Source organism: Neomonachus schauinslandi, chromosome 14 (genome assembly GCF_002201575.2).
Source record: "Neomonachus schauinslandi chromosome 14, ASM220157v2, whole genome shotgun sequence".
In the NCBI taxonomy this organism is placed as follows: Eukaryota; Metazoa; Chordata; class Mammalia; order Carnivora; family Phocidae; genus Neomonachus; species Neomonachus schauinslandi.
The window spans coordinates 47212161-47236952 of NC_058416.1; the positions used below are offsets into that span (position 1 = coordinate 47212161).

The window sequence follows — 24792 nt, forward strand, 5'->3', positions numbered from 1 at the left end:
CCTGCTGGCTTCCCCAGCTTCGTGCTCTCGCCCAGGCGTAGTGTTAGCTCCTGCTGTTTTAACAGTTTACCTGCCTGTGTCTTCCCCAGGAAGGAGCTTCCAGGGAGCAGGGAGTGTGCCTAATACAGAGGAGGCACGTAGGGAACGTTTAATGAATGAAAAACACACTCAATATACTCTTGAATACGTTCAATTCTTTTTAGTAAACACCACTCCTTGAATTCTATTGTATAGGCATCCACACAGAGCCTCCAACAGAGATACCAGGATTTTCCTGTCCGTCTTTAAGCCTTATCTGACACGTCTCTGTGACAGCAGCGACTGGCCCACCTGCCAAGCAGATGACATGCCTGGCCCCGGGGAAGGACACAGCCAGGGAAGCATGTCCTAGCGGCTGTGGCCCCCACCTCTAAGTTCCCATGGTGAGCATGTCCTCCAGCCCCAACCACACTGACCTCAAAGCTCTGGCAAAGGCAAGTAGCTAATTATAAAGTGACTGGAGGGGGTCTCAAACCCTTTTCATGATATTTGTCAAGAAACCTCCTGGGCACCCATGTCTTCAGGCCCCATGGGCGGCTTTACATAATCATCCCCAGATCGCCTCGATCTCCTAGGTCAAGTTTCTGCAGCTGCTGTTTGGCTGGTCCCCACTGTTTGTTTGAACTTGGAGGCATAAACGTGTGCACGCGCCTTGAGTGCATGTTTTGCATACGCTGTCGTTTTCAAAGGGAGCCCTAGAAGATGTGTCCATGATACACTGACTTCCTAGAAATAAATCTCAAGTGGATATAAATGATCCCTTGGACCCAGAAAACCTCAATGAAATCCAAGGTCATGAAATATAATGAAAACAACCTGAAAACATTCGGATCTGCAAAACTGCTCTGTTCTTTTGCTTCAAGTCATCCTGTCTGGAACTGAGCATATGGGTTTTCCAATAATGTGGTTCTCAATCTTGGCTGCACTTTGGAATCTCCTGGTAAAATACATTGCCTGGGTACAGAATCCTAAACCCTGAAATTCTGATATAATCTCACAATCTGTAAAGTATGGTCTGAGAACCAAATCCATCCTGTTTTAGTAAATAAAATTTTACCGGGACACAGCCTAGATCTTTCATGTACATGCTGTCTACGGTTGCTTTCCTGGTACAACAGCAACGTTGAGTATTTGCAACTTCACCTACAAATCCAAAAATTTATCATCTGACCATTTGGGGGAAACGGTTTGTCAACCCCTAAATGGGATTTCCAGTAACGAGAGCAGTGGTTCTTAACAAGAGACATATATCAGAATCATCTGGAAAACTTGTTCAAAATACAAGCCTGGACTTCATTCTGGAAAACTAATCTGGGGTGCTACAGAGGAATTTCTACTTTGTAAAAGCAAGGGATTCTAAAACACAGCCCTGTTTAAGAACCACTGTACTTGGGGTGCCTGGGTGGCTCAGTCGGTTAAGTATCTGTCTTCAGCTCAGGTCGTGATCTCAGGGTCCTGGGATCGAGCCCCATGTTGGGCTCCGTGCTCAGCAGGGAGCCTGCTTCTCCCTCTCCCTCTGCCTGCTTCTCCCCCTGCTTGTGTTCTCTCTCTCTGTCAAATAAATAAATAACATCTAAAAAAAAAAAAAAAAAAAGAACGACTGTACTAGAAAACATGGAAACATGAAACACCAATGGGCCTTAATGAATTAAAATTCTCAGGGGTAGGAGGGTGCTCAGTATTAGCCAGTGTTCTGCATCTTCTGATGTTTGAGCTTCTTTTTGTTTTGTTTTTAAGATTTATTTATTTTAGAGAGAGAGAGAGAGAGCAAGCATGAGTAGGAGGGGCAGAGGGAGAAAGAGAGAGAATCTCAAGCAGACTCCCCGCTGAGCAGGGAGCCCGAGGTGGGGCTCGATCTCAGGACCCTGAGATCACGACATGAGCTGAAACCAAGAGTCAGATCTTCAACCAACTGAGCCACCTAGGTGCCCCAAGATGTTTGAGCTTCTAATGTTCACTGCTGGGAGTCAGGCCCCAAAGTGTGTGTTTTTAAAATGTAATAACAAAAGACCAAATTGAAGTGATATGTGTGGATTCAAATTCCCAAACAGATCTTACTGCATTCCTTGAAATGTCTTTTCCCTGAGGTGGTGTTCTAAGACTTCCCTTGTATTTTGTAACAGATGTCTGAACATCCCTTCAAATTCAATTAGATTTCTTCCCCCCCCCCGACCCCCGCCACCCCGGAAAGTCACCGCCAGTCTACTTGGGGAGAAAAAGGAATTGAATAACAAAAGGATTACTGGAAACAGTAAATGGGAGGTCTAAGACATTCTTGTGGAAAAAACCCAAGATGTGTGGTGTAATCAAGGCTCAAAAGCTGAGTTCCACTCTAGTCAATGAAGAAACATTAAGGAAACATTTGCAGACAGCCACTATAGTCAGGATACCACCCGCTACGGGCAGGGTAGATACTGCAGGAATTAGAAGCATAGCTGCTGTCCTCAGGGACCAAGTGTCTGGTGAAGGCTTACGACAATAACTCTGCATAACGACACAGAGCACCGTGGTTTGGCCAGAGGAGCTGGCTGTGCGCAGGTGAGCCCTCTGTGCTGCCCCCAAATCCTACGACATTTCCAAGCCCATTCTCTCCCCCACATCCCAGGATGACTCTTTCATACCTTCTATCTCTTCAACCCCACAGCTTCCTCCCCAACCTCACCTCCTGCCCTGACCTTGATACTTATTTCAAAGAGAGAAAAAAGGAACAGCCAGAAGAGAGGGTCCCTAAGTTCCCGTCACCGTGTCGGCCTGTCCCTCCCCAGCCCCGCACTTCGCCTTGTCTTCTGCAGCCTTTCCCGCCTCAACAAATGGCACCTCTTCCTCCTGTTTGCTCCATCCAGGAGCCTCGGAGTCACCGCAGTGGCCTCTCTCTCTCTCATATCCCACTTCTAGGCCAGCCACCCCCTGGCAGGCCTTGTTGGTTCTAGCTTCAGATTATACCCACAATCTGTCCTCCTCGTGTCGCCTCCACGGACACCTCCTGGGTCCGAGCCACCATCACCTCTCCCTCACAGATGATCGCAATAGCTTTCCAGGGCATCTCCCTGCTTCCTCTTTTCTCCTCCTACGGCTGGTTTTCAACACAGTAGCCACAGAGTTTTGTATGCAACATCGTTTCTCTGGGCAAACGGTCCTTGGCTCCTCTCTCATTGAGAATAGAAGGTTATGTCTTTGCAGCGGCTGACAGGGCCCTGCCATCTGGTCCCCGGCACTTCCCTTTACCTCTCTTGCCTGTGCTCACTCCGCTTTCACAGCCCAGTCTCCCGTTTGTTCAGTGAACACCCCAGCATGCGTCCCGAAGACTTCACACTGGCTCTTTCCTGGCTCTCGATGCTTGTCCCCAGACACCTGCAGAGCTCACCCCTCACGCCCTCAGGTCCTTGCTTATCTCCTCAGTGAGGTCCCCCCTGACGACCCTATTGAAATCTGCAAACCTCACATTCTCCCCCTCTCTCCCAGACTTACATTCTGCACAGCACTCATGGCCCAGGCTGCCGGCAGCACATCCCTTGAGCTGCTATATTGTTGCAGAAGAAATGGAAGTCTTCTGTGGAAAAGAGCTCTCTAGAGACCATCTTCTTGTCTGGTCCCAAGTGCCCCTTCTCTGCCCACCCACACCCTGGACACACCAGGAGGAGGGGCAGGTGTGCTCACACACCCCTGGTACTCACTCCCTTCCCCCGTCATGTGACCGTCAGGCTATTGGCGCCCCGGAGGGGGTGAGAAGCAAGCTCAGTGGGTGAGGTCAACATGGTCCAGATGGGGCACAGTCATGGGCTGTGCGCGTGTGCTGTGCCCGGATGGAGCAGTGTGCCTTCCTGAGTGCGTGTGTCCCTGCGTGTGCTATTGTGGGCTTACCTAGAACACCGCCCCCAGCTCCAGAATCAAACCTCAAGACCTAGAATATTCCTCGTATGGGTTAGTTTATATCTACGATGTGAAAGGCTCCCCCGCCCCTTAAAAGTAGCACCCTTGTGCAGGACACAACCCTGCATATCATAATCTAACATATTAGAGATTTCATTTTTTAGTGGTTTGTATATTATTTTTGTTATTGTATGAGTCCCTCCACTGGAATATAAGCTCTAGGAGAGCGGGGGACTTTTCTCTGTTCTGTTCGCTGACAAGTCCCCAGCAGCCAGAATGTTGCTGGACACGTACCAGGTGATCCTAAAACACGTGCAGAATGAGTGATGAGACACGTGTAGCACCCACACCCTCTCAGCACTCACCTCTCTACCCCAAAGGCTGCTCCCTGCACACCTCTGCCCGGGGGAACCTGTCTGGCTGCAGGAGCTCCTCAGCCTCCCAGCGCACCAAGCCCCAGAAGCAGCCCTCCGTCAGTGGCAGGTAACTGAAGTTACCCCGTCAGCTGGGATAATGCCGAGCGAGTTCTACGTTGTCTCCTAGAGTTGCCTAGAGGGATGGAGCTCCAGGTGCTATGAGGACCTTGCTTGCTAATGCCTCTTCATACCGGATCCCTTCACTCCCTGACTCACCCCCTTACTGATGTCTCCTGGGATCACCTCCAGAATCGACTGCTTGGGCTCAAATCCTTTCTCAGGGTCTCTGTACGTAGACCCCAAACAAGACAGTAGGCAACTGACTGCCACTGGAAGTTTCTGAGCAAGGAAGTGACATACACTTCAAACTCTCTTTAGTCTCCTTAATCAGGGAGCATCATGCAAAAGACAGACTGGCATAGAGAACAATACCTGCAAGGCGCCCGCCAGGCTCCACTAAGGAACACTTGAACTTGGGCATAGTAGCAGGCATAGGAAGTAGAAAAATAATATGGAGCACATTTCCATTGAAGTTAAACCAAAAGAGAGGGTACTTGCCTTTTATATCTCCAGCTACTGGATTTTCTGGACTCGGAGTAGAAATAGGGAAAATGGGAATTCCTAGAAAAATCGTTTTTAAAAAAATACAGAGAAAGATTAAAGAGACGGTAAAGTAAAATATTAAATCACATGAACTAGAAAGAAGCCCTTCTAATTTCGTGAAAAGTAGCATGTGGAGCCTAATTTAGAGAAAGACAATACTGCTATATTGAACATGCAACTGAAACCAGAGTGGTCAGACATTCTGATTTGTCTGTTAAACGAACAGAAATGGATATTTTGTGCTCACAATAGCTATGTCTCAGGCTAAGCAGGGACAAGCCTGGTTTCTTTAGCATCTTTATTGGTTTTTTTAATGTAAAATTGAGAACAGTTTTTTAAATTTTTTTTTCAAGTTTTTTTTTCCCCCATAAAATTTGGTTTATGCCATAAAATTGTTTCAGGTTTCTTTTTGTCACTAAAAAAGCAAGTGCAGTTTCTGCTTAGCCTGTAACTAATAGTTACAGAGTCTAAGTGGATTGAGCTTCAATTCAGTGTTAACTGAATACTGCTGCTTAAAAAATTAGTTTCTTTAAATATAAGATCATCATGTAATTCATCCTCCAAACTAGGCTACTGGATGGTGAAAGTGGGAGCTAGTTTAATGATTCCCCTGGGACAGCAGGTGTGAGCCAGGACATAAAATCACCCCATTCACATGTGTCCTGCCCCCATGTCCCTACAACACACGATGCTTTCCCTGCCCCACAAAGCTGGGAATGCAAGAACCAATTCAGCAAGGGTGAAGAGGGGGTTGAGACAGTGTTTCTTTGTCCTAACACAAAAGTGCAGTTTTTACACTTTAGCAGAACAAACAGAACCATGGCTCTTGTTACAATTTGCGGGGCTGATTTCAGACTCTCCTGTTTCATGTTCTGTGGTGCTTCTACCAGATACCTCTTTTCTCTCTCCGAGATGCTGAGACATTCCCTCCGATCACTGCAGTAGGGGAGGTGGGGGCCCATGGTAACCTGGCCGATGGCACAGTGGGCAAGGGGCAACACATCCCCCGGACACCCAAAACACTGACACACACTATGTGTGTGCACACGGACATCTGGCGCCCTTGACACTTCTTCCAAGTTCTTTTGTGAAGAGAAATCACACACACGGATCACTGTTCTCTGACCTCCTGGGATGGCAGTCCCTATGGTACAACCTAACCTAATCATCGGGCACAAACAAGACTATAAAATGTAGTCATATAAATGTTACGCTCTGAACTTCTGCAAACCCTTTCATGGGAATACAGCCTATGTGGCCCCGTGTCTGTGGCGCCTCCACCCTGCCTGCCGTGCCCTCGGGTGTGAATGCACCGGCTACGTGCCAGGACGGATGCCTCTCCACCTACCGGCGCTACTTACGCAGGCAAAAGGGGAAGTGATAGTATCCAACTGCACACTTCTCACAGTCGTCTCCGCGGAAATTCGGCTTGCAGGTGCAGCGGCCTGAGCCCGGCTCGCAGGCTTCCGCGTGCTCGGGGTTACAGCGACAAGCTAGGAGAGGCGCAGCCGTCAGTGTGCTCAGGAAGGCGGCCCTGTCCCCAGCACCTCTCACGCAGTGTGTACTACTTTCCTGTTGGCCCCTGGTTATTCTTGAAAGGGCACAACCTGTTTTCCACTTCATACCTGCTTAATCGTTTGCATCGACCAAACCCCAGGGACCCTCAGAGATAAGCTTTAAAAGGCATCCACACTGAGTTATCGAGAATACCATTTATTACACTGAGCACTGTCCGGCTCATGCATCGGAAGCAAGGTGTGCACAGACTCCAATCAGAGGGGCTGGGCGGGGGCGGGCAGGGGCGGTGCTGCAGCCCCTGGTAGGTCTGTTGGGCACAGCCCCCCGCTCCCCCTCCCCCGGGCCACAAGCCAACTGTGAATGTCCACGTGGTGGGGTCATCATTACCTAGGTGCGATGTGGTCATGAGTGCAGGATGCGTAGACATTGATATATAACATGTGGACAGCACAGCAAGATTGTGCCCATAACCCAAATGTTAGATTCCAGTGACAGGACTTACTGAAGGCAGTTTTGCAACCAACACAACTGTTAGGTTTGCATTCCAGACAGACATACTTGGGATACAAGAGGCTTGGTAACCCCTCCCTTGGGAGCTTCCCCTGACCTGGCAAGTCCTGACCTTGGACAGCAAAAATATTGTCAGAACACAGCGAAGTACATGCCCCGTGAGGAACTGGGAAGCTGGGGAAGCTGTGGGCAGCAAGCATCACCCCAGGCTAGCTTCTTCTGGTGTCCTTTGCTTAACTTGCTTAGGACTGATGCATCCTGTGGATTCTCTATGCTATGTCTGTAACATCTTTACAAGACTGCGAGACCACTTCAGTGATGAAGAAAGAACCTAGAACAGTGATGGAGAGCCGAGAATCACCGAGAACAGTGATTCCGGGGAAGGGATTCATGATGCATTCACCATGTCCTGGTCTCCTTTGCTAAGGCCTGTTCTTCGTGGGCCCAAGAAAAGTGATGGACATACCTTGTGGGATGATGTGGGAGAGGGAGGGAAAACAGGAACACTCCTTGAACAAGGATGAATGCCCAAGAGAGAGGCAAATCAGAGTTCACACATTCTTTGGGCTTTGATGCCCTCCAATGTTAATGATATGATGAGTGAATCTGGGGGGACAGTGGGCACAGTGGCCAACTTCAGGCCTGAACTGTTTCCAACGGTGACAGCCAGAGGGCATAAAACAGATGACACAAGTAAGGCAAAGTCCATAGTCTGACCTGTGACTGATAATTCCCCAGGGAAAACCCGGTGGCATTCTGCTCTATCATGGATGCGGTATGGCACAGAGCCATCAGACAGACAGGACCTGGATCCTGGAGCTACCAGTTAGTGGTTTTGGCAGCTGGGCCAACATAGTGAACTACTCAGAGCCTTTGGTTTCCCCATATCTAAAAATGAAAATAATAATACAGTGTCCTAAGTTGGTTGTGATAATCACACATAGGTGAAATTACTTCACAATGCCTTGCATATAGCAAGTGCCCAATAAATCACAACTGTTTTAGATATCATGACCATTATTAAATCCTTGTGAATCCTCGTGAAATCATTACTATGTTGTCCGGATGCTAATGCAGACAAAAATTTGAAATTATTGGAGATCATAGAAACATGTCAAAACGACAGAAAACAGAGAAACTATCATTTGTTAGGTAGCTGGTGTGTGACAAGCCCAAAGCTTAGTGTTCCCCAGGTGCTTCTGACAGCATGTCATTACATCTTAGGGAATATGCAGGCACACCTCGTTTTATTTTCTTCATTGTGCTTTCCAGATATTACGGTTTTTTTTATGAATTGAAGGTTGGTGGCATCCCTGTGTCGAGCAAGCCTATCAGCACACTTTTTCCAAGAGCATTTGCTCACTTTGTGTCCCTGTCACATTTTGATAATTCTCACACTATTTCAAACTTTTTCACTATCACATTTGGAGCAGAATCAACAATGTGAAGAAAGAGGGAAGGAAGGAAATGACTAGCCCATCAGAGTTTAGCCCAATGAGCGCCCTGAAACACTATAGTACAGACAGCCCAAGACACTCCAAGTCAAAAATGAAACTTACGGATGCAGCCGTGAGGGGCATCAACTGGAACACCATAAGGGCGGTAGAAACCGTTAGCACAGTTTTCACAGTTTATACCAGCTGTGTTATGCTAGAAAGAAATGAAAGAAACTTAGAAAGAAGAGTCCTGGAAAAGTCCATACTTTGTGCTATTCATCCAGTGAAGCCATTTCAAAGTCAAAAAACTAAGCGTTGACCTTGAGTCTCCAAGATTTACCACAGGGCACTGGCTTACAGGTGGCTCTGGATTTTTTTTTCCCCATTGAAAGAGGAAATGAGGGTCAGTTCCATGAACTAGACAGCCCGGGTTTTCCCCTCTACCCCAGAATCTGCTCCATGAAGCACCTGACATTTCAGTGAGAAAAAATTCAAGAGCACTATGCTTCCTAGTTTCAATCAGAAGGAGTGAGTGGATAACAAATCATCCTTAGGTTTAACCCAGGGAATAAAGGGCCATGTGTGTATTTTTATCCTCCCCGATTTTGGAAGAGATCGCCCACAAAGATTTTATTTGTGCTTTAGTCCTGAAACCATTCCCAACACTTCTGTTACATGAATGGGAAATGTAGGTGCGAGTCTCATGTGCAGAGCTCATTTTAAAGTACAATACTAGGCAGGTTTTTTTATTTCATGGTTAATCCTTGTAATTGTCACAAATCAAATTGCCTGACATGCATCATCAGTTTCCAAGAACTGCACACCATGGACCTAACTCAAGCCTGCCTCTCTTGCTCTTTAACTTGGAAACAATTAGAAGGCCAGTGTTCTCTCAATGCAAAGGAAGGCAATAGGAAGTTAAAAGGAAAACACAAATATAACACACTTTGATCCAAAAGGAGTCTGCATAGAATCAGAGTGGAGAACAAAGACCCTTTTCTGAATCCTCTCCCCCATTTTAGATGGTTTTATTAATTACAGATTTTTATTTATTACCACTCCTTGTCCTGCGGGCTAAAATCTGAATTCACTTTAACATTGAGGTCTAAAACCGCACTGGTCACTTCTCTGACTTAACATTCGCATGCATAAACATTTGGGCAAATAAGGAACAGCTGTAGTCCACCTCTCTTCGATCAAGTGCCAATTAACCTCTCAACTCTATTGCTTGCCACTGTGACTCATAACAGACAGGACATCAGGTTGGACTTGGCTCCCAATTTTTCCCCATTGAAGAAGGAAAATTTTTCTGAAGTGGGCGGCCCCACCTCTCCCTTCTACCACAAATTTTGGTTAATAAAGCACCTGCCACAGAGAACTTATATTTTTAAGATGCAAAGAACAGCAACAAGTGACCAAAAGAGAGCCACAAATCACTGCGGATGGGAGAGTGCCTGTAGTTTGCCTCCAAATCTTGAGTATTCTCTAGGACCCTCACCTTCCCCTGAGGGCAACGACACACCACCTTACCCACGGATACTATCACCATGGCTGGACCAAGGCCAGATGGAGCCCGAGGACAGTGGTGGCTCCGTATTTCTATATAGGGGCTGCTGGAGAAGCAACCTCACTGGGAGGAACGGGTACCTGAATTTGCATTTGCCTGACACTTCACACAAGATGAGAAAACCTCAAACCAAGGAGTGAGGTGGGCGCTGATGGAATCTATGCAGGAAATAAGCCTACCCCCACCCCACTTACCCCTTCCTTTGGTACCACCTAGAGAGGCTTTCTACAGAAGGCTCACCTAAAAACCCCAGGCTCTGATCGTTGACAACTTAATTCCTCCAAGCATAACTTTTCCAAGATGCTTTTCCATCTCTCCCTTTTCCTCTCAATTCCTTGACCACATCTACAACACCGTTGCTGGCTTCCATTTCTGTGAACCTCAAGCACATGGAGACTATTAGGCTACTCATTGGCCACACTCTCCCAGGAAGCCCCCTACCTGATTTTTCTTCCAAAGGCCAACATGATCTGGCCTCTGTGACCTCTCCAAACTGTCTATCCCTGCTCTCTCCTCTCCAGCCACTTGGCCCCCTTTCTCCTCAGGGCCTTTGCCCTGCCATCCCCTCTGCCTGGAATGCCCTCCAGGCATGGTACATCTGGGATAGCAGCCTGAACAGCTGGGTTTCTGATGGGCATACCTTGCCACAGGGCATGTGTCTTCTACCAGCACATTCAAACTTCATCTTGAAGCATCACCTTGCAGCTCACCAAGCCAACTGACTCTGCTATGGCAGCAACCCCCTCTTCCCTTCCTAGTTAAGACTCCCCATATCCCTCTATATATGACATAGGATAGGTTACATTTTTTTCCTCAAATGAAGAGCCAGTTGTCCCAACATCATTTACGTAACATCCTCTTTCTCTTCCACTAGAAACGCCAATTTTACTGTAAACCAAATTTAAACATCTACATGAATGTGTTTCTAGATTCTCTATTAGAGAACGTTTTGCTATCTTGGGAGATAAATTTCCCTCATAACTCTTCGTCTTTTGTCTATCCTCTCATATTTTATTGATAAGAACTTTAGAATCACTCTGTCAATTTTCATTAAAAAAATCCTATAGGAATTCTGATAACAATTGCACTTAATTTATAGGTTGGTTTTGAAGAAATGGTATATTTATATATTGAGTCTGGAAACACATGATGCCTCTCCGTATAGGTCTTCTTTTATAAACTCCAATAAGGTTTCATAGATTTGGATGCAGCCCCACAGTTAATTCTTCTGTTGTTTCTTGGAGTACTTCCAAACCATTCCATCTGTTTGTAGCTATGTTCTCCTGCATGGATGTGTTTCTATTTTGTATCTTTCTGGAATCTCCTGAAATTCCTGGTCTGTTGGTGACACTTTTTCTTACTTTTCATGCTATTGTAGATTCTGGAAGGAGAGGCTATTTTGCTTGTTTACCATCTCTTCTGTCATATTGTGGGGATTTGGTGCAGGAGGGAATGTGGCTGCATGTGCAGTTCTTGGTGCCATCTTTTAGCTTTATGAGGTAGACGTATGTGGAGGAGACAATTTGGAAATAGGACAACCAACACATCAAGAACAGCTAGGGAGTAAGCTCAAGACTTAGATCATAATTTGGGGAGAATTGATATCTTAATATCGAGAATATGTTACAACTTTCCATTTAAGTTTTTCTAAATTTCTCTCAGCAGTGTTTTTTTAGCTTTAGTATAAAAGTCTTGCCTGCCTTTTGTTAAATATATTCCTAAGCATTTTATGCTGTTGACATGATTTTATTTTTTTTTTAAGATTTTATTTATTTATTTGACACAGAGACAGAGAGAGAGAGCACAAGCAGGGGGAACGGCAGGCAGAGAGAGAGGGAGAAGCAGACTCCCCGCTGAGCAGGGAGCCCGATGTGGGGCTCGAGCCCAGGACCCTGGGATCATGACCTGAGCCAAAGGCAGACGCTTAACCAACTGAGCCACCCAGGCGCCCCTGACATGATTTTAAATTGTGTTTTTATTCCATTTTCCTATTGATTGCTGCTAGAATATAAAAATACAATTAATTCTTATATATCATCCTGTATCCCACAACCTTACTAAATTCACTTATTAGTTCTAGTAGTTGTTTTGTATATTGTCTAAGATTTTTTACATAGTTATGTCATCTGCAAATACAGGCAGTACTATTTTTTCTTTCCAATAGTAATGCCTTTTATTTCTTTTTGATTAAGGCATGCAACAGTTAGGATCTCCAGGGCACTGTTTAATAGAATTGGTGAAAAGCAAGCATCCTTACCTTATTCCTAATCTTTAGAAGGAAATAGTTTAGTATTTCATGACTAATATTTTGTTAGTTGCATGTTTTTCATAAATGCCATTTATCATATTGCACAGTTTCACTTCTATTTCTAGTTTGCTAAGAGCTTTTATTGTAAAATGGGAATTGGTTTTGTCTGATGGTATTTCACATGATCCTTCTCTTTTATTCTGTTAATATGATTAATTATGCAGATTGATTTTTTAATTTATTAAGTTTTTATTTTATTTCCAGTATAGTTAACATATAATGTTATATTAGTTTCAGGTGTACAACATAGTGATTCAGCGATTCCGTACATCACCCAGTGCTCACCACAACGTGTGCCCTCCTTAATCCCCATCCCCTATTGTACCCATCTCCCCACTCACGTCACTTCTGGTAACTATCAGTTTGTTCTCTATAGTTAAGAGTCTGTTTCCTGGTTTGTCTCTCTCTCTTTTTTTCTTCTTTACTCATTTGTTTTGTTTCTTAAATTCCACATGAGTGAAATCATATGATACTTGTCTTTCTCTGACTGACTTATTTCGCTTAGCTTAATACCCTCTAGTTCCATTCACCTCATTGCAAATGGCAAGATTTCATTCTTTTTGATGGCGGAGTAATATTCCATTGTGTATATATACCACATCTTCCTTATCCTTAATTTGCCTATTGTAATGCTGCTATAAACATCAGGGTCATGTATCTCTTTGAATTAGTGTTTTTGTATTTTGGGGGGGTGAATACCCAGTAGTGAGATTACTGGATTGTAGGGTAGTTCCATTTTTAACTTTTTGAGGAACCTCCATACTGTCTTCCACAGTAGCTGCACCAGTTTGCATTCCCACCAACAATGTAAGAGAGTTCCTTTTTTTCCACATCTTCACCAACACTTGTTTCTTGTGTTTTTTTATTTTAGCCATTCTGACAGGTGTGAGGTAGTATCTCATTGTACTTTTGATTTGCATTTCCCTGATGATGAGTGATACTGAGCATGTTTTCATGTGTCTATTGGCCATCCGCAGGTCTGAAATGTCTGTTCATGTCTTCTGCCCATTTTTCAATTGTATTACTTGTTTTTTTGGGTGTTGATGTATTTTGGATACTAACCCTTTATCAGGTATGTCATTTGCAAATACCTTCTCCCATTCTGCAGGCTGTTTTTAATTTTGTTGATTATTTCCTTTGCTGTGCAGAAGCTTTTTATTTTCATATACTCCGAATACTTTATTTTTGCCTTTATTTCCCTTGCCTCAGGAGACACATCTATAAAAATATTGCTACCAGGGGCACCTGGGTGCCTCAGTTGGTTAAACATCTGCCTCTTGATTTCAGTTCAGGTCATGACCTCGGGGTCACGAGATCAAGCCCCACGTCAGGCTCCATGCTGGGCATGGAGCCTGCTTAAGATTCTCTCTCCCTCTCCCTCTGCTTCTCCCCCAACTTGTATGCTCTCTCTCTCTCTCTCTCCCTCTCTCTCTCTCTCACACACACACACACACACACACACACAAGTTGTTGCTATAGTCAACATCAAATAAATTACTACCTGTGCTCTCTTCTAGGGTTTTTATTGGTTTCAGGTCTCACATTTAGGTTTTTAATCCACTTTGAGTCTATTTTTGTGTATGGTGTGTAAGTGTCCACTTTCATTCTTTTGCATGTAGCCATCCAGTTTTCCCAACATCATTTGTTAAAGATAAATTCTGCGGTGTTGGTTGTTACTTCTCCTCTCTCATTTGTAATTTTGTTTATGTGAGTCCTTTTTCTTTTTTTCTTTCTTTCTTTTTTTTTTTTTTTTGTTGGGTCTGGATAGGGGTTTATCAATTTTGTTTTTTTTCAAAGAACCAGTTCCTGGTCTCATTGATCTGTTCTATTTGTTTTGTTTGTTTGTTTTAGTTTCTATATCATTTAGTTCTTCTCCAATCTTTATTATTTCATTCCTTCTTCTGGTTTTGGGTTTTGTTTGTTCTTTTTCTAGTTCCATTCAGTATAAGGTTAAGTTGTTTATTTGAAATTTTTCTTGCTTCTTAAAGTAGGCCTCCCTCTTAGGACAGCTTTTGCTGCATCCCAAAGATTTTGGACCTTTGTGTTTTCATTTTCATTTGTTTCTACATAATTTTTATTTATTCTTTGATTTCTTAGTTGACCCATTCATTGTTTAGTAGCATATTATTTAACTTCTATGTATTTGTGCTCTTTCCAGACTTCTGATTTCTAGTTTCATAGTGTTGTGGTCAGAAAAGATGTATGGCATGACTTCAATCTTTTTTAATTTGTTGAGACTTGTTTTGTGGCCTACCATGTGATCTATCTAGAGACTGCTCCACGTGCACTCGAAAAGATTGTATATTCTGCCATTTTAAGATGGAATGTTCTGAATATATCTGTTAAATCAATTTGATCCAGTATGTCATTCCTTGCTGATTTTCTGTTTGGATGATCTGTCCATTGAGGTAAGTAGGGTGGTAAAGTCTCCCCTACTATTATTGTATTATTATCAATTAGTTTCTTAATGTTTGTTATTACCTGTTTTATGTATTTGAGTGCTCCCATGTTGGGTGCATAAATATTTACAATTAGTATACCTTCTTATTGGATTGTCCCTTTATTATTATATAGTGGCCTTCTTTGTCTCTTGTTATAGTCTATTTCTTTAAGTCTATTTTGTCTGATATTAAGTATTGCTACCCAGGCTTTCTTTTGACATCTATTTGCATGATAAATGTTTCTCCGTCTCCTCACTTTCAATCTGCAGGTGTCTTTTGATCTGAAATGAGTCTTATGTAGGCAGCATATAGATGGGTCCTGTTTTTTTATCCACTCTGTCACCCTATGTCTTTTGATTGGATCATTAGTCCATTTATATGCAAAGTAATTACTGATAGGTATATATTTGTTGCCATTTTGTTACTTGTTTTGTGGTTATTTCTACAGTTTTTCTCTGATCCTTTTTTCTCTTGCTCTCTTTCATGGTTTGCTGACTTTCTTTAGTGACCTACTTAAATTCCTTTCTCTTTATTCTTTGCATATCTATTACTGGTTTTTAATTTGTCATTACCATTAGGGTTTTTTTTAAGATTTTATTTATTTGAGAGAGAGAGAGATAGCGAGAGCAGGAACACAAGCAGGGGGAGTGGGAGAGGGAGAAGCAGGCTTCCAGCCGAGCAGGGAGCCCAATGCGGGGCTCAATCCCAGGACCTTTGGACCATGACCTGAGCCGAAGGCAGACGCTTAATGACTGAGCCACCCAGGTGTCCCACCATTAGGTTTGTATATAACATCCTTTGCATATAGTAGTCTACATGAAGTTGATGGTCCTTAAATTTGAACCCATTCTTTACTCCTCTCCCACACTTCACATTTTAGATATATGGAACCATATTTTACATCCTTTTATTTTGTGAATCCCTTGACTGATTTTTTAAAATATACTTATTTTTCATATTCTAATTTATGGTCTTTCCTTTCTACTCAAATAGCTTTCTTCAATATTTCTTGTAAGTTATGAACTCCTTTAGTTTTTGTTTGCCTGAGAAACTATCTTTCCTTCTATTCTGAATGATAGCCTTGAGGGCTGCAGATTTATCTCTTTCAGCACTTTGAATATATCATGCCACTTTCTTCTGGCCTGCAAGGTTTCTGCTGAAAAATTCACTGATAGCCTTATGGGAGTTCTCTTGTATGTAACTGTCTTCTTTTCTCTTGCTGCTTTTAAAATTCTCTCTTTATCACTATTTTTTTTCTAGTTTAATTACTATGTGTCTTGACGTGGACCTCCTTGGGTTGATTTTGTTGGGGGATCTCTGTGTCTCTTGGATCTGGATATCTGTTTCCTTTCCCAGATTTGGTAAGTTTTCAGCTATTTTTTCTTCAGATAAATTTTATGCCCTCTTTCTATCTCTTCTTCTGGGATCCCTATAATGCAAATGTTATTATGCCTGATGGAGTCACTGAGTTCCCTAAGTCTATTCTGGCTGTTTTTGTTTTTTTTTTTAAGATTTTTATTTATTCATTTGACAGAGAGAGACACAGTGGGAGAGGGAACACAAGCAGGGGGAGTGGGAGAGGGAGAAGCAGGCTTCCTGCTGAGCAGGGAGCCCGACGCAGGGCTCGATCCCAGGACCCTGGGATCATGACCTGAGCCGAAGGCAGATGCCAACAACTGAGCTACCCAGGCGCCCCAAGTCTATTCTCGTTTTGCATAATTCTTGTTTTTCTCATTTGCTCAGCTTGATTAATTTCCATTAGTCTGTCTTCCAGGTCATTAATTCATTCCTCTGCTTCCTCTAGCCTGCTGTTTGTTCCATGTAGTGTATTTTTAATTTTATTTATTATGTTCTTCATCTCTGATTGGTCCTTTTTTATTTCTTCCATCTCTTTCTTAAGGGTCTCACTAATGTCCTCCACTCTTTTCTCAAGTCCTGTGAGCATCTTCATGATCATTGCTTTAAATTCTCCATCCACCACATTACTTACATCCATTTTGCTTAGGTCTCTTGCTATGGTTTTGTCCTGTTCTTTCATTTAGGACATATTTCTCTGTCTCTTCATTTTGTCGAGCTCTGTCTATTTCTCTGTGTTAGGAAAGTCAGCTACTTCTCCTGCACTTGAATTAATGGCCTTATGAGGAAGAGGTTCTGTAGTGCCCTGCAATGCAGTGTCCCCCTTTCACCTGAACCTGGCACTTCATGAATATCTCCTATGTGCGATGCATGCACCCTACTATTGTGGCTGAGTTGCTTTTTCCTTCAGCCCAGGCATCTGCAGTGGCTCTCTTTGCTCTTTTGGGCAGTGCTTCATCCTAGTGGTTTAGGGGGTCAGTCTGGGGCCACCCTGACCTTGAGTTTAGTCAGACTAGGCATTTGCCAGAGATGCAGCAGCACCAAACTGCAGGGTGCTTTCCCTGTGTTGTCCCCTGAGAAGCTTTCATTGGTGGGCAGGGCCTGCAGTCAGAGCAGATGTCTGCCCTCAGCCAACTGTTGGGGCCTCCATCTGACTGGCATGTGTAGTTATCTTTCCCCCTCTCCAGGGCAAGAGTCACTTTGGAGTGGTGCTGGCCATTGTAGGGGCTGCTTGCATACTGCCAAGCCTACAGCACCATCCTGTATGGGCTCTGGACAAAAGCGTATTGGAGGCGGCGGATCCCCCAAAGCACAGTGTGGGGACAGTGTTAGCAAGCTTTGCATGCCCTGAGAGGGACCCTGCAGCATCAGGACTAAAGCAGCCCATCTGTCTCCATGGAAGCCAAGTGTGGGGTTGGGGGTGTGGGGGTTATAGTGCCAGTAAGCTTTGTGCCCCCCTGTCTTCTACAGGAGGGGCCCAGCAACGCTGGAACTGAGGCACCATCCAAAGGGGTGGATCCTTGAGAGCACAGTACAGGGTGGGTGTGGCAGCCAGGTGGTGGTGCCAGCAAACCTTGCATCCCCATCTGGTGCAAGAGGGGCCCTGCCAGGCCAGACTGAGGTGGGCTATCCAGAGGGGTGGATTGGTGGAAGCACAGCGAATGGGGTGGGGCAGCAGTGCTAGCAAGTTAGGTAGCCAGTCCCTCTGGTGCCCATGTGTTTACACTGGGGGGCAAGGGAGAAAAATGGCATCTGCCAATTTCTTTGTTCATGGAGGAGTTCCCCAGTGATTTCTGTCAGCCTCCTGGACAGGCTCTGAGATGAGTAAATCACTCTCCCTCCCATGTGCCCCAGGCTCCTTTCAAACTGCTGTTTCTCTGCTGTATCTCCACAGATGTTTGTTGTGCTGTCTCTTTAAGGGCAGGGATTCGGTTTCCTATTGCCCTTGGCACTCCCAGAACAGAGCCTACTGATTTTTCTTAAATTCCAGGCTTTAAGCCCTGCTGATTGTAAGAACTCATGAAATCCAGCCCCTCTGGTTTTCAAAGCCAAACGTTAAAGGGGATTCAGGTGTCCCTATGCCCCTCCCCCAACCGATAGTCCTGTGAGTCCATTTAGCTCCCTATCTCTGCCCTTCCTACCCTTTTGAGTGTGACCTCTTCTCTACACTGAGTTGTGGAGTTTATTCTGCCAGTCTTCAGGTTGTTTTCTGAGTTATTTACACTGTTGTGAGTGTTCTCTAGTTATATCCGTGGGTTGAGGTGAGGCTAGGGTCCTCCTACACCACCATTTTCCTCAGCCTGCAGATTGATTTTTGAATGTTCAATCAACCGTGCTTTCCTGGGATAAACCTTACTCATCTTAATATACTATCCTTAGGCTATATTGCTGAAGATCTGAGTTTCCATCTGGTATCATTTCTCTATAACCTGAAGAATTCCCTTTACCATTTCTGATAGTGCTTATCTCTCAAGTAACAAATTCTTTCAGTTTTATTTTATCAGAAATATTTGCCCTTTTGCTCTTCTTGTTGAAGGACATTTTTGCTAAATATAGAAATCTTGGTTAACAGTTCCTTCTTTTTTTGGTTAGCACATTTAAGGTATTTTCCACTGTCTTGTGGCCTCCACATTTCTAATAAGAACTTCACAGTCATTGTTATATGTTGTTTTTCTCTCCTTTCAAGATTTTTACTTTTTCTTTGGTTTTCAGCAGTTTGACTCTGCTAGGCCCAGGAGTGGTTTTCCTTGTATTTATCTGGCTTGGGAGTCACTAAGTTTCTTGAATCCTAATCTACTGAAAAATTTGAGAAATTTCTTGCCATTCCTTGCTACCATCACCACTGCTGATGCTGCTTCTGCTTCTTCTTCTCCTGCTCCTCCTCCTCTCTTTCTTCCTTTTCTTCCTTTTTTGCTACATTCTCTCTCCTCTCTTCTGGGACTCCAATTACATGTATGTTAGATCTGATATTGTCCCACAAGTCTGCAAGTTTCTGTTAATTAATTTTTAAAAAAAATTTTTTTCTTTCTTTTCTTAAGATTGGATAATTTCTATTGATACATCTTCAAATTTACTGAATCTTTCTTCTATTATCTCCATTCTGATATTAGCCCCATCCATAATCTAACATATTCTATGTTTTAGTTCTAGAATTTTCATTAAGTTCCTTTTATAGTTTCTACTTCTCTCCTGATACTTCTTATCTTTTCATTCATTGTGAACATATTTTTATATATATTCTTAAGCAAAGTTATAATAGCAGCTCTAAAATCTTTAACTGCTCATTTCAACATCTGGATCATTTCAGGATTGTCTCTATTGATTATTTTTTTTCCTGAGAATGGGTCACAATTTTTGGTTCTTCAAGTGTCAAAAAATTTTGGCTTGTATCCTGGACATAATAAATATTATGTTGTAGAGACTCTGGGTTATGTAATATTTCTCTAAAGAATATCAAATTTGTTTTGTTTTGTGACATAATTAACTTGACTTTTCCCAAACTGAAAACTGTAACTTTGTGTGCTAATTCAAATCTCAAATAAATTATTTTACTCTTAGCTGAAAGCCTTTCTGTGCATAGATGGCTCAGGAGTCAGTGAGAAACTTGGGACGATTCTATACACAGAATCAGAGGTTCTTTTCTCTCTTGATTTCTTTTTTCCTGGACTCCCCAGTCACTTTCCAAAAATTGTGGTTGTTCCATCCAAGGTCTGCACTCTTGTACTTCAGGGCAGAAGGACTCTAGATTTTCTAGAGGAATTTTAGCTACACCACAAGGCACCAACTTTGATCCGTCCTCTGGCTAAATGTCAAAAATATATGTAGCTCACCCTACACTGATCCTTTTTGCCAAGCAGCAGCTTCCCTCCAGTACCTTCCTGCTCATATGTACTCCCCAGTGCCTTCAGATCATTGGTTGGGGGAAAAGGGACTTCCTGTTTTTTTGTTTTTTTATTTTGTCTATAGTCTATAATTATTATCTGTGGAAAGTTTGGGTCCTGTTGGAGGTACTAAACCATAACAGAGGCAGAATTCTCTACTTGTTCATGGATTATGAATATAATATAAAAGTTAATTATGCAGAGATATACACTTACAATGGCTAAAATGGTAGATTTTATGTTATGTAGATTTCACCACAATAAAAAAACTTAAGTTACTTATGCTAAGTATCTAACTTAAACAAGGCATTTTAAGTTTAAGTTGGAAAAAAATGCAATGAACCTAAACAAATTTCAATAATTTCTTATGCAAAAGAAAAATGCTTTCACAGAGCCACTATGAAAAAAAGGACTATATAGATGGTTTTCTGGAACAGCAAGGTACAAAACAGAATACCTCTGAGAGAAGGAAGAGGAAGAACAAGGTGTTTTAAAGACATATGGAAGTGGCATACTCCTTCATCTGGAGAAAGGATTCTACCTACTCATCCCAGTCCAGTGCTTCTGCAACTTTAATGTGCCTATGAATCACCCGAGGGTCTTATAGAGCACAGTCTTAAGAAGATCCTGGGATCTTTCATTTATGCATAAAATCTATCATTTGTAAGAAACTTATGACTTATATTTTACTTGTAGTTAATTACCTGCATTGACAAATGATACAAAATGGAGTGGGAGAAAGGTGGAGGATGGTGGGTCCCTAAGGAGTTGTGGCCCTGGCTCCATATAAATAGGCATCTCATGAAAAGAGTACCTTTTTAAAGGCAACATTAACAAAACATCACTTTAAAAGCACACAACACAAAGTGATAATATGGACCAAATTTATGAACATTATATCTTCCTCTACCATACATTCCTCTTGGCTAATTTCTAGTGAACCCAACTGTCCTACAGAAGGGATGAAAAATCAGTGTTTCTTATTAAGTGTCAATGGCAGACTTCATTAATTGATCATGATGTACTTCCTCATGGAGTCTAGATTCAGAATCTGTCTGAAAACAGGATTTAGGATCAGCACAGAAGTTGACACCTATTTGCCCTACTATCTTAGACCCTTCCTACCACAAGATGGATAGCATCCATGGTGACAGCCAGCAATTCTCCTCCCTATTTAGGCAAAGACCTAAATGAAGAATCTAATCAATAAAATTTGGACAAACATGTCTCAGTCCATTTTCCGTACAACCCCGAAATTATATCCAGCTAACAAGGGCTTTTGTGTACAAAAGTAGAGAAATGTTTATAGAAAATACTTTCAATTGCATATCACTTTATTGATACCTCTCTGGGAGACTGGCTTAATGAATGCTCCTTTCCTACAGTGACATATGAAAGGATTTGACCTAAATTTTGACTCACCTGACAATTAATGCAGACTCCTCCACCTGCATAGATGCCGTGGATATTCAAGCTGGCCTGCTGCCTCTCAACATCTGGATCATAGTAACAGTCGAGGGCGTGACCATGGCAGTTGCATGCTGAAAAAGGCATTCTAAGTTAGTATTCCATCATTACTATGAGACATTTTGTAAATTCCCCTAGATAGTATTACCACTCATTGCACCACTTTATTAAGTCTATTCTGGAACACCATATTCTCAGTGGAAAATTTTAGGGATTTTTTACACAAAGACTCACCTATAACAATATGCAATTAACACCTTCTTTCATTTGGTATTAAATGGGAGAGGCTTCTCTCTCTCTCTATATATATACACATATATATGTGTATATATATATATATTTACAACAAATTAAGATAAACCAAAATGCCAATTAGGCTTCATGCACAATGCGAATATACTTCTACCACTATTACTACTATTACCAAGAATAATTGAGCTCTTGGTACACTGTGAAAAGTGTTTTACGTGCATTATTTCATTTAATCCATGCAACAAGTCTCTAACATAGATACTAGTATCCCCAGGGCCCAGATGGGGAGGCTGAGAATGAGGCTTTGAGAGGTTAAAGCATGTCTCCAATAAGAGAGGCAGAATCCTGACTTGTATTTGACTCCAAAACCTATTCTTTCAGCCAATATTCTAAGTTTCTCATCTCAGCACTATTTACAGTAGCAATAAACTGGAAATAATCTTAATGTCTAATTCTAGGGAAATGGTAAATAAACAACAGCATCTTTGCTTGACTGTCAGTTCTGTGAAGGCAGGGACACCTTGTGTTTTGTTTGCAGTAGAACCCAGTCTGCAGCACATAGTGAATACTCAGCAAACACTTGCTGGATACGCCTGACTCCACAGAATGACAACACTGTGGGCCATCAAGAAGGATGCTGAAGGGTTCTTAATAAAATGGGAAAATATCTAAAAGTATAAAGTGAAAAAGAGCTGGACATAAAATTATATAAATAATTGTATAAGTAATTACCTAAATAATCTAATATATATTAAATAATATTAAAGTATGCATGAAGAAAACACTAAAATACCTAGCAAAATGTTAATAGTGGTTCTCTTTGGGTAACAAAATAATCGGTGATTCTATTTTTTTTATAATGTCCAAGGTATCTACAAGTAATGTATAATACTTCTAAAATTTAAGAACAAAATTTAAAACCCATCTAGGATTTTCATCATTGCCAAGATGGAAAAGATCTAACATGAGTAAAACTCTTACTCTCTTTTAGAGAGAATATATATTCATTGCATTCCATGTAGATCAAATTTTCCAGGTCTTTCTAGTAATTTGTATGTTTTAATCAAGTTTCCAGATAAATCTATTAGGGAAGAAGAGTGAGTTAGAATTTCAAGTTGCCCTGTTTGTAACAGGCTGAGCACCTTCTTATTTTCATTTCTCCAGTGGTGCCATGATTTAAAAAATTCAAGGCGGGCGCCTGGGTGGCTCAGTTGGTTGAGCGACTGCTTTCGGCTCAGGTCATGATCCTGGAGTCCCTGGATCGAGTCCCGCATCGGGCTCCCTGCTCGGCAGGGAGCCTGCTTCTCCCTCTGACCCTCCCCCCTCTCATGTGCTCTCTCTCTCTCATTCTCTCTGTCTCAAATAAATAAATAAAATCTTAAAAAAAAAAAATTCAAGGCATTTATATTAACTAAATAAGTTATTTCTCAAGAAATCCATTCATTTTGAATTGCACTAATTCAAATGGAATTGAGAAAGCACCTAACGAATGGATCTTAACTGGTCCGATTTCCATATGCTATTTTTTTTGTAATTTGTAATCACTTTGACAAGTTTACAAAGCTTAAACTCTTATGAAAGGAAATTTTTTTTTTAAAGATTTTATTTATTTATGTGATACAGAGAGAATGAGAGACAGAGAGCATGACAGGGAGGAGGGTCAGAGGGAGAAGCAGACTCCCTGCCGAGCAGGGAGCCCGATGCGGGACTCGATCCCGGGACTCCAGGATCATGACCTGAGCCGAAGGCAGTTGCTTAACCAACTGAGCCACCCAGGCGCCCTGAAAGGAAATTTTAAAAATTTTCCTATGTGCTGGAGTTAAGCATGTCATTCACTGAAAGGTTCCATTAACCTGGAAAACTAACCAAACTGCTAATGTTGGAGTTCATGTGATAACACTCATTCAATCAAAATAGCCTAAACCGGTACTCGAAAGCACTGGAAGAAACAATTCCTGATTATTACCTTTCCTTCTTTCTGGTCCCATTCTCCAGGGAGAGGGATGAGGACGTCACTGAGAAGGAACCTGTTAGCTATGACTATAAAGTGAGAACGGCCAACCAGCTAACACCCCTGGACACCCGGACAGCCCTGGACCTAGAGATGCTGCTTGGGCAGCATCAACACGTCACAGCAGTGTTAGGAACTCTCAAAGTGCCCTCAGAACTCCTCAGTAAAAATCCTTTTGAGTGTTTGCTAGTCATAGAGATCATATCAGTCTTATCTCTTAGTTACAAAAACCATTTGGCCAAAAAGTATAAAGTACAGATTCTTTCTTACCCACTTAGTTCATCAAACCTGAATCCAAATACCTTTTGGTCATTTAAAAAAAGCAAATCCCTCTCCAAATGCTAAAAATATTCAAAAAAATCAATCAATCAATAAAATAAAATAAAAATATTTAGGAAAAAATAGGCCACAGTCTCCAAAGCCAATAACTGAAACTTACAAAAGTGTTTTCAGCAACTGGAATAAATGTGTGGCTTCCTAAGAAGATCAGTTTACAAGGGAATCTTCAGTTGGATGTCTGAGGGCTTATTTGTTAAAAATAACAGTTTTCTTACTTTATATTACACCATAATTAAAAGCAGCCTCTCATCTTTGTTCCTTCCTTCTCTGGTCCCCTCCACCCTGCAGCCGCCCTAATCCTACTGCAGTATTCCCACCCCCACCCTCCGGTCACTGCTTCCAGCTCTCTGTCCAGACACCAATCTCAAAACCTTCTCCCGACCTCCGTCCTCACAAGAGTTAGGATTCCGATCCAGTATCACATCCTAAGAAATGGTAAGCGTTTACAGTTTAATAGTGGCTACATGATATTTTAGGCTACTAAAAAGAGAGGCCAGCATTAAGTGAATGCTTAATACATATTAGCAATTATTACTAGCTATTATTTTTTGTTCTCCTGTTTATATCTGAATTTAGAATGGGGCACTTTTACCTCCAGGCTGTGAGTTTCTCATTACAAGAGCCAGACCTGAGTCCCTAAGACTGACACAACCCCACCCTCTTCAGAAGCACAGGGAAAATCTAGCGTCAGGGAGAAATGGGGGGAAAGCATGGGCAGGGCCTCACTCCCTGGCACGCGCACACACACACACACACACACACACACACACACACACAC

General features: G+C 42.5%; 1 protein-coding gene across 1 annotated transcript in view; it reads right to left on the minus strand.

Annotated features, from left to right (window-relative positions):
- The window catches only part of LOC110576941 (laminin subunit alpha-3-like), a 188260-nt gene that overhangs the window by 87917 nt on the left and 75551 nt on the right, over positions 1-24792 (minus strand). Inside the window, exons 8-11 of the mRNA XM_021686192.1 lie at positions 21368-21486; positions 8516-8606; positions 6290-6421; positions 4884-4946 (exon numbers count right to left, since the gene is read on the minus strand). Of these exons, the coding sequence (XP_021541867.1) occupies positions 4884-4946; positions 6290-6421; positions 8516-8606; positions 21368-21486 (405 nt within the window). The remainder of the gene's footprint in view (positions 1-4883; positions 4947-6289; positions 6422-8515; positions 8607-21367; positions 21487-24792) is intronic.